Raw genomic sequence first — 16,460 nt, 5'->3', positions numbered from 1 at the left:
ACTCACAGAAAGATGATACCCACTTACAAAGAGGATTACTACATATTTAGTGCATTCCTCTCTCAATGGTCCCAGTGGAGCTCAAGTGCCCCCTAGTGACTAATATGCTCATTTGATTGAAGACATAATGAAATCAATATTGGAATTGGCTTTTTCCCCTGTCTGTTAGCTTTGAGTTTGTCTATCAGTGTTTCTCAACCTTGGTCCTTCATCAGCTGAAACTCAAGGATCGGAAATATATTTGACAGATGAGCAAGGCATCCAAATGTGCAGTGTTGGACCAGGACCGAAGATGAGAAACATTGATCTACATTTGATGCTTAATTATTATTGGTGCTCAATTAATGGTTATTATCAATGTTGAAAACAGTTTTTGCTGCTTAATATTTTTGTGGAAACTGATACTTTTTTTCAGGATTATTTGATGAATAGAAAGTTCAAAAGAACAGCATTTATTTGAAATATAATCTTTTTTTAACATTAAACATCTTTACTGTCACTTTTGATCAGTTTAATATATCCTTGTTGAATAAAATAAAATCTTATTTACTCCATTTTTAATGGTTCATGGTTTCCAAAACTATTGTTTTCAACATTTATAATGACAAAAGAAAAATGTTTCTTGAGCATCAACTGCATATTAGAATGATGTGAGACTAATGATGCTGAAAATTCAGCTTTGCCAACAGAGGAATAAATACAAATTTAAAATATATTCAAATAGAAAAGGTATTAGTATAATATTTTACGATTTCTTGAGCATAAGAGACTTCTTTAAAAAAAAAAAAAAAATTAATTATCTGAATTATTCCAAACTTTTGACCAGTAGCTAAATGTTTTTTTTTAGTTTTTTTTTTTATGTATACATATTTCTTTCTCTTCACAAGCCATAACATTTATGTGTTTTCTCATGAGATTAGGTCGAATATATATATTTATATATATATATAGTTGCTGGTTTTTAGGTGTCAGGGTAGTATCATACTATACTGGTCTATTTACTTTATTAGTGTATTCGTAAGAGAAGATCTATTCAATTAGCCTTGTGATTGGCTGGATGACCTGTCAATCACAGTCACAGCAATATCAATCAACCCGAAAGGGCTGGACTGATTTCAGTCTCTGACTGATAAGTGCTTAAGTGCCATGTGTAATGTCAAAATAAGCGCCATGAAGGTACCACGAATGGTCCATACGACTTCTCTTCATATGATTATAGTGTTAGGAACATAACCAAATTTAAATTACAAAACTAAACAATCTTCCCCTCCTCCACAGCAGCACTCAAATTACACCACATGAACATGTTTCATGGAAGGTTTGCTGTTGATGCTAAACCATGTGTTGTAACCATGGAGTTTTGAAATCTACAGCGTATTATTTGTTGAATTTTTCAATAGTGTTAACTGTTCTGGCAATAAACATTTTACCTAGCAATGATTCACTGGGAGGCACATACTGAATCAACAAAACTGCAGCAGTGCAGCTGGAGGCAAAGCCCTCAGATTCAGCCCTCGCTCTTACAGCCTTTCTGTTTCCCACCTGGCTGCACCATGGAGATTTTCTGGAGGCGCCTCTGCTCAAAAACGGAAGAATTAAAATTAGCATAATTTTAACAGCAAAAGACTGTAAAAATGCTATGGTAAAGACCTGTTAATTGTGTTCAGAAGGCTACTGCTCTTTTACTCACAGTGAAAACCGTAAAAATCCAACGGGACATGTATTTTTACAATAAAATATGAATAAATTTACAATTCTTGGAAGTGAAAAAGAACAAGTCATAATTTAATGGGGGGAAAAACGTAAATTGACATTTCTGGAATTATTTGCTTCACATTTGATGGTTTTTCATTGAATTTTCATCTTCTTAGTTTTCTAGATTATAGCTTTGTTTCATGTTGTTAAATTAATGATCATTGCATTATTTTAGTATCATATTTGCTACCATGATGGTGTTTTGTGTTTGTGCTTGATACTGTGAGCACATTTATTGGTTTTTACCTCAGTCTGTGGAAAAGCTAGTGATAAGCTTTGATTCATCATGTGGTTTTCTCTTTGACAATTCTATTTTTTAGTGGTTGTCAGTGTATTATAAAGGTACAAAACAGATTTTAGTACTTTAGTAGATTGGTATATTAACATTATATCAGTTAATGAAATACACTTTTTACTGTAAATGTAAGTTCTGGCAATTACTGTTTTTATTGTACAATTCACCAGAAAGAAAAATACTTTTTAATTGTATTATGCTTCATTCTGTGTTGGAGTGTAATACCAAAATTCATGATAAGACGGAACACAATAGCTCTCACAAAAAAAAAAAAAAAAAAACAGACAGCACCATGAAACAAAACAATAAACTCAAAAGCCATGTGCAAAACAAACCCAATTGTTAAATATTACAATTTGAAATAACTGTTTGTATTTTAAAATATATTAAAATAGAAATGTATTCAGTGATGACAATATTTATTACTCCAGTCTTCAGTCTCATGATCCTTTAGAAATCCTTCTTTTTATTTTATTTATTACTATTTATTTATATGTTTAGGTTTTTTTTGTTTTTTTTTTTACTTTTTTTAATAGAAAACTTTTGTAACATTATAAATGTTTTTACTGTTTCTTGATCACTTTAATACATCCTTGCACTTATAAACCTCCAAATCAAGTATTTTTGCTTCTACTTTTGTTCAAAAAAAATAACTCCGTAAAGTAACAGACTTTAAAATGCACAATCCCGCATTCTACAATCATTTACAATATAACTCGCAGGAAAAGGAATATCTATTTTATTTTCAGTGAAGGACACACATGATCCATTCACAAACATTCTTAACACATCTTTCATTATATGTGCTAACAGTGGGGTCCTCAACTCTGAGCCTGGGACCCAAAGCACTGCTCTTTTGTCTCCCTTATTTACACACCTAATTCAGATCATCAGATCATTAGCAGAGAGCTGCATGAACTGAACACAGTCTGTCAGATAAGGGAGGGGTGTGGGTGCCAAGGAACAGAGTTGAGAACAACTGTGCTAAAATATCACTAACAATATGGCAGTGGTATTCAACCCTGCTCCTGGGGACCCACTGTCCTGCAGAGTTTTATAACTCTATATATAGTTTTATAAATAAACTTTGCAGGGCAGTGGTTCTCCAGGAGCAGGGTTGAAGAACTCTGCATTAGTGCCATTTACCCTGATGTCAGAAAACACACAGAGAGACAGACAGTGTAAATTATTACTATGGGAGTGTCTTAAATATCAGTCTTCACCTTCAGATCAGAGAGTCATGAACTTGAAATCTGGACATGGCTACTATGTGACATTTTGGCACCAAAACAAAAGGAAACCGGAAAATAAGTGCCTAAACTTCCACACTCAAAAACAGAAAGCAAATACTGAATGTGTTCTAACAAAACATCATAAACTGTTGCTTTTTACGTGTAAAAAAGGAATACTGAATTTGCTTTTACAAATACATGACACGGCAGGCTTGAAGAGCTGAGCTTGGCTGTGCAGGAAGTAAGTAATGAAAAAACAAGACTGCTGGAAGGGCAAAAGCACATTCCACCTGGGGCGACACAATCCCCGTCCCTGTCTGATTCGGTCCGTCAGTCTCTGAGGGCGGTTTGTGTGAGCATGTTGGTGAATCACTTGGTTTTGCCGGCGTCCTGTGTCTCTTCCTCCACCACTACAATGGGCAAATTGTGGAACTGACCATTGGCATCCAACTGTATCTCCCCTGTCTCCTCTGTTTCGCCTTGCACCACCTCCTCACCTCCTTCCATTACGGTTGCACCGTCCCCCGCTTCGTCTCCCTCAAGCTGCAGTTCCATGACGCTTACGCTGTGGTCAGCGGATGCCGGGTCTATCTCAATCAAGGTGGTGTTATCCTGGTTCTCGTCTTCTTGCACGACCCTGACGACGCCGTCTTGCATCACAACCGTACCTGCGACCACCTGACCGTCTTGGGCTACACCTGCAGAAGTCATCTTCTGCGTCAATTGGACGAGCTCGACGGGGCTCATGACTGTCCCGAGCTGTGCGTGGTCCTGCATGGCTGTGGCGCCCAGCAACGTGAGCCCAGATGCAGGATGGAGAGCAATGGCTTCGGTTTTTCCATCAGAACCTCCAGTAATTCGCGTGAAGAGCTGCGAGCCTGCGGGTAGAGCATGTAGGGTGACCGTATTAGATGGCTGATTGAGGCCAGCCACTGTAAACGACTGGCCGATGGATGAAAGGGTGATGGGGGAAATGACAGTGAATTGCTGGGGCTGGAGGGTTAGAGGCTGGGCTATGGATGTGCCGAGCACGGTGGTAGAGGCGGGCCGCTGGAGGCGGGGCCGTTTGGGAGCGCGTTTGGCTGGAGGGGTGGAGGGGAGAACCAGACTGCTGAGGACCTGTGATTGAGACGACCAGCTGAGGGACTGCTGCCTCTTCTGCTCTTCTACCTGCTGTTCCAATGCTAAACAAACACAAGAGACACTGTTGTTTTCAAAGAATTAAAGCAATAATCTATGTGTTACAATGATTTTAGCACGGGTAACAAGTGCTCTAATTGGCATAATGCAAAGCAGAGTCAAGTCACCTTCATTTATATAGTGATTTTTGCTATACAAATTGTTTCAAAACAGCTTTATAGTGATAATATTTTTTTCAAGGAATTTTTTTTTTTAAAATATGTAATTTTGATGATCAAAGATGAATTTTAAGGGATAAAATTATTGACTACAGGGGACTTTAAAGTTTGCATCGCATAACCAGCTTCCACATGTATGGCTTTTATAATGAACTAAACTTGTTCAGGAGCTCACCTGGTATAGGTCAGGGACGACGCTCGATAAAAGGGCTCAAAGACTTGTAGAAGCAAGCTAAAATGGCATTTTCATCTCTCGTTTACTATCAGTTAGGTTTAGGGTAGGGTTTACTGTAGGTTAGAGCTGCACGATTCTGGATAAATTGAGAATCATGATTTTTTTTTTAATAGAGATCACGATTCTCTCACGATTCTGAACAGACAACTAAACAAAATGAGTTATTTAAAAAAATCTTTTGGAATGAATGATTCAATCACTCACTCAAAGACTTCACTTATTTCATTACTGGATGAATCAGCATTTTTGAACGAATCTCTTGAATGAATGATTAAATGAAAAATAAATTTGTAACAGTCACTTGTCCCCCTGCTGGTGTAACGATGTAAACAAAAGGTCATTTGATCTATTTTGATTGCTTCCGTAGATATCGGTGTTTTTATCCAAACTATAAACTTTTATCCCAGTACTTCTGTGATAAAATGAATATTAGTAACACAGAAATAATGATAATGTGTGGTTGAAAAGACTGTTTGTGAAGCTGTTTCATACCTATACATGACAATTGCACACTCTGGGTCAGCAGCAGTGCGAACGCAGATTTGAATGTTGTGGTGTGGTTTTGTCAAAGGTTTATTAGACACAACCAAATCATTGCCAATTTGGAAAGAGATTGCGTGGGTGTTTGAATTAACGATCAATCTATTGTAGGTGGTATGTTATTTTCAAATGTGAGATTTAATATTTGCGACACTTGTGTCTTTAAAAATCACTTTTACATCAATCACAATTAATAGGAACAGTTTCAGCATGTCCAACAGGCCACACCAAAAGTTCCAGTGTGAAAATGTCCCTACTTCCCTTTGGTCACTTCACATGTCCCTACTTCCCTTTGGTCACTTCACTCACTTGTCAGTGTTCGGAGCATCTGTGTCTGCTCTGGGTCCGTCATTTGCCGTCGAACATTCACAATTTGTTTGATGGAGTCTAGCAGGTTAAAGACTTGTGCCAGGTTGCTCAGAACTGCAATCTCTGCAAGACAGACCATGTGATGATCACATCTCATGCACACATACAAAAAACAAACTACATATTAAGCCACATTCCACTTTCACCACTGCACCTGAATAACAACACAACAAAATAACTTGACATACTAAATGTGTTTTTTATGGATATCTAATCCTCTATTTAAACTACAGGCTACAAGATGCCCCAAAAAGAAAATACACTTACGGGGTTAATCTTGTGAAGCCTGTCTTTAAATTAAGTTAATTACATTTATTAAAGAATTAAAAGATTTTAAATTGATTGACAGTCCTAGTATAAAGGTTATATTATTTTTTAATGTATTATATTATTTATTTCAATATATATTAGTGATGCATCGATACTGCGTTCGTGTACTCGTTAAAATGATCTGATACAACGCAGTGTCTACAGTACAGTGCTTGTGGCAAAGAAACACTGACAACAGCAAACAGCAGACATGACGTTTTCAAGTTTTCTGTATGCAAACTAGCTATGCAAGCTATTTTTCATGTCTTTTTGCACATGAACGGACAAATTCACAGAAAATTATGTCAAAATGCCTGTATAGGCAAGTATCCTCGTGAAACAGTCAGTTAAGTGAACATAAACCGTTGAAAAGAAAACGCGTGTGTAACAGTATATTGGACACATGCAACTCTTAAAGTGACAGCAGCCTTATAAACCTACTGCTGTCTTTGTCCTCAATGTTAATCTAACAACAAAAGACTGGTTGACTGGTTGAGCTCTGCTGGAGCAGCTCTAAATATTCACTGTGCTATTAAGTTAAAGATGAAATATGATAGAGCAATAATATGAACAGTGAAAGTAACAGTAGCTCCTACAATGCATTTTAACAGGCATAATTAGGCATGAAAATAACTGATGGAAATATTTGCTAAGCCAACTAATTTGATTCATATTCTTTTCATTAAAAATAAAAATACAGGTATTGGTACTCTGTATCAGCAAGTACTAAAAAAAAGTAACGGTACCGGACTTGTTCTGAAAAAGTGGTATAGGTGCATCCCTAATATATATATATATATATATATATATATATATATATATATATATTTGCAAAAAGTCTTAGGCTCCTACAATAAATTAACTGCTGAATAAACAACTTAATTAATTGAAAGCCTGTCTGCTAATCTTCAACATGTTTGCCATTAAACATTCATTTTGAACTGATCTATTTTTGGAGTTCACAATAAAAAAAATTAGTTTAGGAAAGTCACAGACAATTTTGTGACTGGTAGGATTCAGTTTACGGTATTACGGTCATTTTTGTAGTATCTGTAACAGCAATTGACAGTTATACAACTCTTACAAAGAATCAATAAAGAGTCGCAGAGTTTGATATTGTGCCATTTAAGTTTATTTTTGTACTTTTTGTACTTAAGGAGCTGGTTAGGTGTGTTTGATTAAGGTTAGAGCTGAGCTGAATCCATGGACAGGATTAGACAAACCTGGAACAGATCATATTCTGACATACTGACCTGCATCCTGTAGAGAGCTCTGATCAGTGCGTAGCTGAACTCCTCTCAGCAGACCCAACAGCTCTGAGCGGATATTAGGCACCACCTCCCCCATCATCCCCACCTCAGCGATACCCCTCCAGAAACTCAGCGTCTCATCTAGGGGTCACAAACACAGTATAGCATTTATTACATCATTTATGTATGGCACTCATGAGTGATGTTTGATGGGAAGCACTGACTACATGACTTTCTGAATGTTTTATTTGCTGTGTTTACCTGAGATGTCATTTGTGTCCCTTTTCTCTGAGGCTTCTATGGTGGCAGGGCTCCACTCCACAGTACCAATCACGTCTTCTTTCTTCTCTTCTACTGTGGCCATCTGACATCCGTTACCCACAGAAACATGCCCTGCAGGACACACACAATATGTATTGTTATAGTGGTAAATGAAAACAATGAAAATCTATTTTACTGAAAATTGTGTGGAAAATATGCATTGATCATTTGGCGATATGGCCAAAAATATTTTTTTCCATATCATACGATATCTATATTTATCACGATATATTAATTTACCCACCCGAGGAAGGAAATGCTAACCACATATTTGTTAGACTTTGAGAATGAATGTAAACATGTAAACTTGTTTGTTCACAATTAAGCTCCACAGAGTACCTTTTAAATTATGGCCCCATGAAATCCTTTTTTATTTTCCCCTAAATTCAGTGTTTTTGGGGTGGGGTGGATTCTGTGTTATGATTTAATACAAATTCATATACACTTTAACAATTCAATCAAGCTTTTAAAATGTTATCAAATGAAAATATAACAATTAATTTACAACATTTTTTTTTTTTTTTTTTTTTTTGTTAAATTAGATTCGACACAAAAGAACTTTATACATTTAAAACATAGATGAAAAAATATCTTGGTTGTATGATATTCCTTAGAAATAATAATATAATTATTATTACTTTGAGAAGTACATTTAGACTACAGCTGATATATTTCTGTCATAATTTCTTGAAGTTTAACCTAATTTTTATTTTGACGGTTTGTTGTGAAGATTTAGTTTCAGTTTTAGTTTCAGTGTGTATTTGATGGTAGTTTTACTCAAATCAAACGATGAAAAGTTTGTGAAGTGACTTTCAAAGCAGTTCTGGAGATGAAGTGTGTGAGTGTGTGAGTGAGTGAGTGAGTGAGTGAGTGAGTGAGTGAGTGAGTGAGTGAGTGAGTGAGTGAGTGAGTGAGTGTGTGTGTGTGTGTGTGTGTGTGTGTGTGTGTGTGTGTGTGTGTGTGTGTGTGTGTGTGTGTTTGTTCTAACCCTGAGCTGTGGTGGGTGTGTTGAGCCCACTGCCGTCTGGTGGGAAGCGTGTGTTGTTGATCAGCAGGTCAAACTTGGTGCTGCGGCAGGTGTTTGTGCAGAGAGTGCTGTGCTGATAGAAATCCAGCTGACCCGAGTCCATCATTTTCCTACATGACACACACACACAGCTTTCAGAGGTTAAGACTAATACTTCGCTGAAGAATATTTGTTTTTTTATTGAAAAATCTGGAGGGGTCAAAATGGGGAATTTTCCTTGATCTATTGTAAGAACTGAGTTTCAGATGTTAGGCAGTGATCCATCTGGAAGAACTAATGATACAAGTAAAATGTAGTAAAAGCTGTCAAAGCTTGTTGTGTTCCTGTCTGTGTGTAACACCTACCGCTCTGCAGATCCATCAGAACAATCACAAACAGAAAAGTCACATTTACCGGAGCTCATCGAAAGCTAGAGGACGATATCCAGTCATTTCAATAGGAATATGTGTGATTGTTTTGCATGAGGGTGAAAAAAGTTCCCCACACAGACTTCACTCATGTTTAATTTGGTTATGTGAATTTTCCATGCTGTGCTAATGCTAATTTAACTATTGTGATCATGCCTTTATAAACCATTGGAGTGGCTGATGTTAATTTTTACAAGATCTCTGATATTTTCAATCTGATTTTCAGTTTGAGTGGCACATTTCAGTGGAAATTGTTTTATGAGGATGCTATTGAAGAATAGGGCTGTATATTGGACTCAACAGAATAAATCTACAGCTTTTAAAACAGCACAGCAAAGTACCATATGAAAAAATAAATTATGACTGAATTTGAAGTAGAAACAAAGTGTGTCTAACATTACAAAGGGGGAAAAAAAAATGTTGTACTTATTGTGTTCACGTTGAATCGCAAAACACTGGTAAGGTTAGGGACAGGTTTTGTGGTTTGGTTAGGTTTAAAGGCCTTGATACACTTCCAAGTGAAATCGAAGAACGAACTGATGTGACTTCATATCAAACAAAATCACGCCGAAACAAAGTTTGTTTGGAGTTAGTTTTGGGAGTTCGAAACAGCTTGCCAAAGCGGTTGCTAAACACCTTTGTATTACCATTGGTCCGTGGTGATTACGTAATAGGTGGGCTGCGGAGACTCCGCCTTCTTTCACGTGAAAATCTTTTCTGGTTCATTTGGCCTGTTCAGTCGGTTGAGTGAAAACATGAACACACTTTTTATAGTAGAAAATGAAGTAGTACTTCTGATGAAACGAAACACTGTCATTCATGTTTTATACGGTAAAGTTGCTTGATTTTAAGCAATCTATTGTATAACGTGATATATAAATAAACGTGACGTGATGTGGAGATATGGAGTGCCACATAACCACGTTGCTATGATCAGATGTTTTTCTTATGCTTTATTAAAATGCTTGCTGTTTTCTCAGTTTTGTTGTGTTTATTTTGTTACTGAGAAGAAAGAGCACACCACACATTTACATATTCATCTAACCGTCACTCTCGCGGCGTCGGATGTTCGCTAACAGTATATCGCTACTCACGTATTTCGAACTTCGTTTTACCCCTAAACAAAGAACGAAAAAGAACTTCGGCGCGAGTATATCGGGGCTTTAAGGGTGGGTTAAGGTGTAAGGAAAGGGTCAACAGTGTAACTATACTGTAGATGTAGCTATAGAAATTAATTACAGCTGTAATTACATAAAGTTTTTTTTTAAATATGAGTACAATGTAAAAAAATATAGTGCCTTTTATCAAATTAATAATTTAGTAGTTCAGTTAGATTAAGCCAGACTTAGGCCTTAGTTCAAACTAGGATATTTAAGTAGCCTTTATAAACATGCCTTAGAAAAAAACATTAAACAATGGCATTGACATATTTTAAGATATATTAGTGCAGGGGTGCCCAATTCTGCTCCTGCCGATCGATTGTCCTGCACAGTTAATCTCCAACCCTAATCAAACACACCTGAAGCACCAATTAAGGTCTTCAGGATCACTTGAAAATTAAAGGCAGGTGTGTTTGATTAGGGTTGGAGATGAACTGTGCAGGACAGTCGATCGGCAGGAGCAGGATTGGGCACCCCTGTGTTAGTGCAAGTTGCTTTCAGTTAAAACAGATCAAATGCATTTTAGTCTGGGACTAGGCTTAAGCCTTGTCTGTGAAACTGGGGGAAATACAGTTAATATAAAGTGGCACCAAAAAAAAAAACAAAAAAAAAACAATGTATCAAAATATATGATATGCTATGAAAGGCTACCAATACTGTAATGGGACACATAAAAACTACAAACACTGATAGCTGGCACTGAGGTCTGACCTGAAGAGACCCAGAATGCTTATGCTTACCTGAGCATAACCCCACCCATCCGGATCGCTCGCTTCCAGTCCTTCAAAGTGGCTTTACCCGACATGTGCACAAACTGCTTTGGACTAATCAACTGATCCTCATACTGCAGAGAAACAGAGAAAGCCAGATTAAACACATTAGCAACTGTAATCTGCACCATTAAGGTCTACACGACACCAACCTTCACACATTTGACATTGATTCCTGGGCAGACAAACTTCTTGAATAGAAGGATGGCTTTACTCTCGCCACATGTAATGGGATAACCAAGCTCCAAATCCTCTCCTTCAGCAGATGCCTCATCTGAACATAACACACACACACACAACAGTATTGTGGGAAAACTGCATAAGGTGTATTTAGTGACAGAAACTGAAGCATAATCCACTGCTTGGAGCATTTTTACAGCTAAGATGCGTTTGCAGGAAACTACAGACAGATTACAGTCTAATTATGATGTGAATTATTGACTGTTTAAACTACAAGACTAGGCTACATTAAATGAAGAACATATGAGTGGTGCTTGGCTGTGCAAAACCCACTCACATAATACAAATACTAGCACTAATAAGTTTTGGGACAGGGTTACCTTGTGTCTCCACTGCCACAACTGCAGCATCTGTCTCACTGCTTTCATCTCCAAGCCTACAAACATAAAACATCCATCTATAACATCAATCTCCACCTGTTAACTCCCAAGAATTAAGCTGTTTTGGTCCTTTTAAAGAGCCATTTGTTTAATATGACATATGTAAAGTATTATTATATGCGTGTCTCTTTTGATATACCTAGCTGTCTAGTTTAGGATCCTCACACCTACCCAGCTGTGATGGGCTGCAGCTGTAGGATCATTTGAGTCTTGTTTTGGTTGTCAGGCTCCACATCCTCTTCCTCTGTGCTCTTCATCATCACCATGTCCTCCACGGACACAGTGACTTCTGTCTCTGCCATAGCCCGTGCTCTCCTTCAAAACTGAGGAGTACGAAATTCCTGGTGAATATTTTATCTATACCAGTCAAATGTTTGGAATAATTAAGATTATTATAATAATAATTGAGCACCAATTATTAGAAGGATTTCTGAAGGATCATGTGACACTGAAGACTGAAGTAATGGCTGCTGAAAATTCAGCTATGCTGTCACATGAGTACATTACATTTTTAAAATATATTAAAATAGAAAACAGTCCTGTTAAAGTGTAATAATATTTCTTGTATAACTGTATAAACAGTTATACAAGAAATATAACAATATATATATATATATAATATAATAATATATATTTCTGTATAACAGTTTTTGCTGTATTTTTAAACAAATAAATGCAGCCATTGTGAGCATAAGACTTCTTTCAAACACAAAGACTTCGTTAAACCACTTTTTCGTTAAACCACTGATTAGCCTATGTTTCAGAAGATGTTTTGCCTGATATGTCCGACATTTAAAATCAACATTGACCATATCATTTTCTTAAACCACGGTCCTGGTCTTACTGTGCAAAAATTATTTCTTCGTGTTATTCCAAAAATGTAGTAAATCATATAAATGTTATAATGTGCTCCACCTCTTAAACAACATAAACACATAAAACTTCACACATAAACAATGGTGACATAAGCTTGACATGGAAAATATCAACTTATATCTCTATTGTGTATTGCTTTTATACATTATTTTTTCTTATTTTTTAAGTTATAAATCAAGGCACCAAGAACATCGATCAATGGTGGCCTAAAGTTTCAAAATTTGTGCATCCAAAATCTCTTGATAATGATTCTGTAACTGTGTCAGAGAAACCCTTCCCACAGCTATGCCAGTCACAGCAGATGCCCTTTTTAATCTTTCACATTCCCCAACTGGAAGACCCACTAAAGGTGTCAGGGTATCTCAAAGACGGTAACTCAGACCGCAGACAGTAATAAACAACAGATTATACAGTGATCTCATCTGTAGCATTAATTCAGTATGAACAAATGAGAGTGGACTGTGTGATATGGCAAATCTTCAAGCTAGTGTCTAAGCACATAATATTCAAATCAGGAAAATGTGCATTTAAATCATTTTTACTCCAAGACTTAAGCCAGTTAAGTTACCCGAACCTAAACCAGTGGTCCATTCATTATTAAAATGGCCTGAGATGAAAAGTGACTTCAAGTCACTGTTACATGACCAAGCATTTCACTATTTAGATAAACAAATATAAAACTATAAAATATATCATTTAAAATAAGTAACATTATGGTTTAAATAAAATAACTAAATGTTTTACATAAACTATTTTCAATTAAAATAATGTATACTTATGTCAGGATATAGAGTCCTTTAAATTATATACATAGGTCAGTTTATCAAATTATTGCTTCATATATATTATAAATATATCGGTCTAATGAAGACTGTTAAACGAAACCACTGCATTGCTAATGCTATCAGATAAAATTACAAATACACGGTAATACCATGTTTTGATTAAACGCATGTCCATGGTATTCTTTGAAGTAACGTTACGTTAGAGTAGATGACATGGTAACGTTACATGAATATGAACATCGGACAGCCTCATAGTACGTCAAAGTAACGTTACTTACAGTGAGATATCTTCACTGTACCACAAAACGGGGTAGTTCTGTATACCATGGTAACAACAGATTCCGTCAAAATACTAGATAGTGACTGGTGTTAAGAACCACCTGTTGTCAAAAATGTATTTACTTAAATGAAAAAAATATTAACGTTACACTGTTTGAAAGAGACCCCTAATGCATTTATTATGATTTAACAGTAGCAACAATAATACCTATCGTATTGTGGGGATAACTGTTATGGTTGCCATGGTGAATGTTTCTGAGCGACTGCACTTATATAAGTGTTGTGCTCTTCAGTGGCTAATTCAGTTAGCATTTTAGCTCTTCATATGTTGCGCCATTTCAATAACACTCATCTGCTGCTCGTGATGCTAACGTGCTATGCTAACACACTCCTTCATTTCACTGCTTGTTTGTTTGTGGGTGAAAGTGCGTGTTTACAAACAAACATCACACTCTCAAACACCCTCAAGCGCGGCTAATTCATGAAGCGTTCGCTGGCCGTACGGGCGGACTGTATCTAAATGACGCGCTGGCGTCGCGCCGCGGTGTTCTGTTCTCATGACGTCTCCCGTGCGGCGGGACGCACACACACAAACGACAAGACGTTCCTCCGCCATTCGAGGGGGCTGCAGCTGCCACTCGAGCCGTGAACACCTCTAGTCGACGTCCCGACGAAGTTCTCCGTTACGCAGTCATGTTTAACCGTTACATTAGAGAGGTTAAAATACGATGGATTGGCCTTACCGTTTAGATCGCGGTCGGTGTCATCCTTACATAGCGAGAGGCTTTGAGTGAACATGCGCAGTTTGTTGAATTACACTTCCTGCTCAAGCTCGTCCCTGTTCCAGCTCAAGCCATGAGAGACTTTACAGTACACACAGGACTGCGCGTATTAATATATACAAGGTTCATGGCATTATCAGTATCAGTTCTGTGATGTTATGGTACAGTTTAAAACTTTAAAAAGTCACTGTTTCTATAATAAGTCTCCTGTAAATAATTGCTCTGCGTCTGCTTGTGTAGAGTACAATTTGAACACATCTTGAATGGATCTACTGGAGATATTTGTACACACTGATATTAGTATAACGTTACCTGTTGAAACTCATTAATTCACTAGCTTGGTATCTACAAGCATTTGAAATTCCATTAAAAAAATAATTACAATAACTGTGGGTTGTATTAACTATTTTATTAAAAAAAGTTTTTTATGCAACTTGGTAATCCACCCCAATCTACATATAAAAAATAAGCAGCTGCAGTACCATATGTATGCGTTGTACATGAATATGGTAATCCCTCATAATATCATCTGATACAATTGCAGTAAGTTTTCCGAAAAACTGTTTAACACACCCACTCAAATAAAAATAAAATATGCATCAAAAGTGCATTTACAAAAGCTCTATAACAGCTCTTATTGCTAAGAGAGTAAATCAATTCTCAACTAGGTAAATATAAAAACAAATTATATTTACATTAATAAATGCGTGCTACGTTGTTCTTAAGATTCGTAGCAGAAATATTCTAAAAGAAAAAATTTCTTTTACTTTGTAAGAATGGAGCGCCAAGATCAACGGTCATTGGCAGCTCCGAGGTATAAAAATTATGCATCCGAAATCTCTTGATGGCGATTCCGTAACTGTGTCAGAGAATCCCTTTCACAGCTATGCCATTCACGGCAGATGCCCTTTTTAAGCTGTAACCATTTAGCTGGACCTCACATTCTGGGAGTCAATGCGTCTCAGCGAGGGTAACAATTATCTGGACAGTCAAAACAGCGATACATTTTATTATACTTCACAATTCCCCATTAATTGTATACTGTACAATCAAGTGTACAAGATTATATATATATTTGTTGGTTAATATGCTAAATTAGCTCGAAACACTTGAATATAAATGTATCCTGAAGTGAAGCATCATGGGATTGGGGCGGTAACGGGGATGATTGACAGGCACTTTGGCCAATAACATAACCCTGGATGTTTCGTCGTTGTTGTCTGATTGGCTATTGATTACAAACAAACTTTAAAGGAGAAAGAGAATATAATTACCCACTTTAAACATCATCTAGTAATAATAGCTAAAATATCTAAGAGGTTAAAATGTTTTTATTATTAATTCGTTCTACTGTAAATGTTTTTCATATTGTTATTGAGTGTGACAGAATGCATGGTCATCTGCATAGTAAATTATATCTATTCCTGACCCCAAGGATTAAAATGTTTCTTGGTAACACTGCAGCATTAAGAAGCATACTGCTGCTAAACTACTGCTGGGCTTCTTCAGCATTCATTTTCTATATTCCAAATCTTTCACGTTTATTCGGCGGCCATCTGCAGTTCTACAAACCACACCCGAGTCCCGACACCCCTGCAAATTACGCCCACGTCTCCCGCGAAGAAACACGCTGGATTTCATTGACCAAAGCATTATTTTTAAGTAAATCATTTTATATATTATGTATGAAATGTGTGTAAGACGAGCTTTTATTGCTTTCTAATCTTATTAAGTAAATAACAGCTAGGGTCTAGGGAAGTGAAATAAATTATACTATCAAATTAATACAGACAGCGTAGGAGTTAGGTGCCTTGCTCAAGGCCACCTCAGTCATTTCCTGCCGGTACTGGAATAGAACCAGCAACCTTTGGCTAACCATTAGGCCACGACTGCTTCGACACACATAACTATAAGCTATTTGTGTTCATAATCATCTAAGCATTACTCATTAAAAATTCACACCAAGAATAACCACATCAGTAAGTGTAGGCTATACATTAGGTATTTTTGTATTGTATTTTTAATCTATATATCTCTTCTGTTCAAGCAGCTTTTTAAGACCATTATAATGAGATGAATTAATTAAAGAA

The 16,460-nt window shown here is 36.7% G+C and overlaps 1 protein-coding gene across 3 annotated transcripts; it reads right to left on the bottom strand.

Annotated features, from left to right (window-relative positions):
- Nucleotides 1-2,180: 2,180 nt before the first annotated feature.
- Nucleotides 2,181-14,416, bottom strand: gmeb1 (glucocorticoid modulatory element binding protein 1). 3 transcript variants are annotated; one of them, XR_013822095.1, is made up of 11 exons: nt 14,332-14,416; nt 11,820-11,971; nt 11,589-11,644; nt 11,181-11,302; nt 10,999-11,102; nt 8,653-8,801; nt 7,605-7,736; nt 7,347-7,484; nt 5,725-5,847; nt 3,177-4,466; nt 2,181-3,072 (listed from the first exon to the last, which is right to left on the bottom strand). XR_013822095.1 is itself a non-coding variant. In XM_079879639.1 (10 exons), the coding sequence occupies exons 2-10, from the start codon at nt 11,948-11,950 to the stop codon at nt 3,652-3,654; spliced, it is 1,770 nt and encodes a 589-aa protein (XP_079735765.1). In that variant the 5' UTR covers nt 11,951-11,971; nt 14,332-14,407; the 3' UTR covers nt 2,181-3,651. The 3 variants fall into 3 exon arrangements, 2 of the variants coding, with proteins under 2 accessions (XP_079735765.1, XP_079735766.1); XM_079879639.1 differs by having other exon boundaries at nt 2,181-4,466; nt 14,332-14,407; XM_079879640.1 differs by lacking the exon at nt 14,332-14,416 and adding an exon at nt 13,797-14,299 and having other exon boundaries at nt 2,181-4,466.
- Between the last annotated feature and the right edge of the window lie 2,044 nt (nt 14,417-16,460).

The sequence above is a fragment of the Squalius cephalus genome (assembly GCF_949319135.1).
Source record: "Squalius cephalus genome assembly, chromosome: 8".
In the NCBI taxonomy this organism is placed as follows: domain Eukaryota; kingdom Metazoa; phylum Chordata; class Actinopteri; order Cypriniformes; family Leuciscidae; genus Squalius; species Squalius cephalus.
This window is presented reverse-complemented; position numbering and strand designations above follow the sequence as displayed.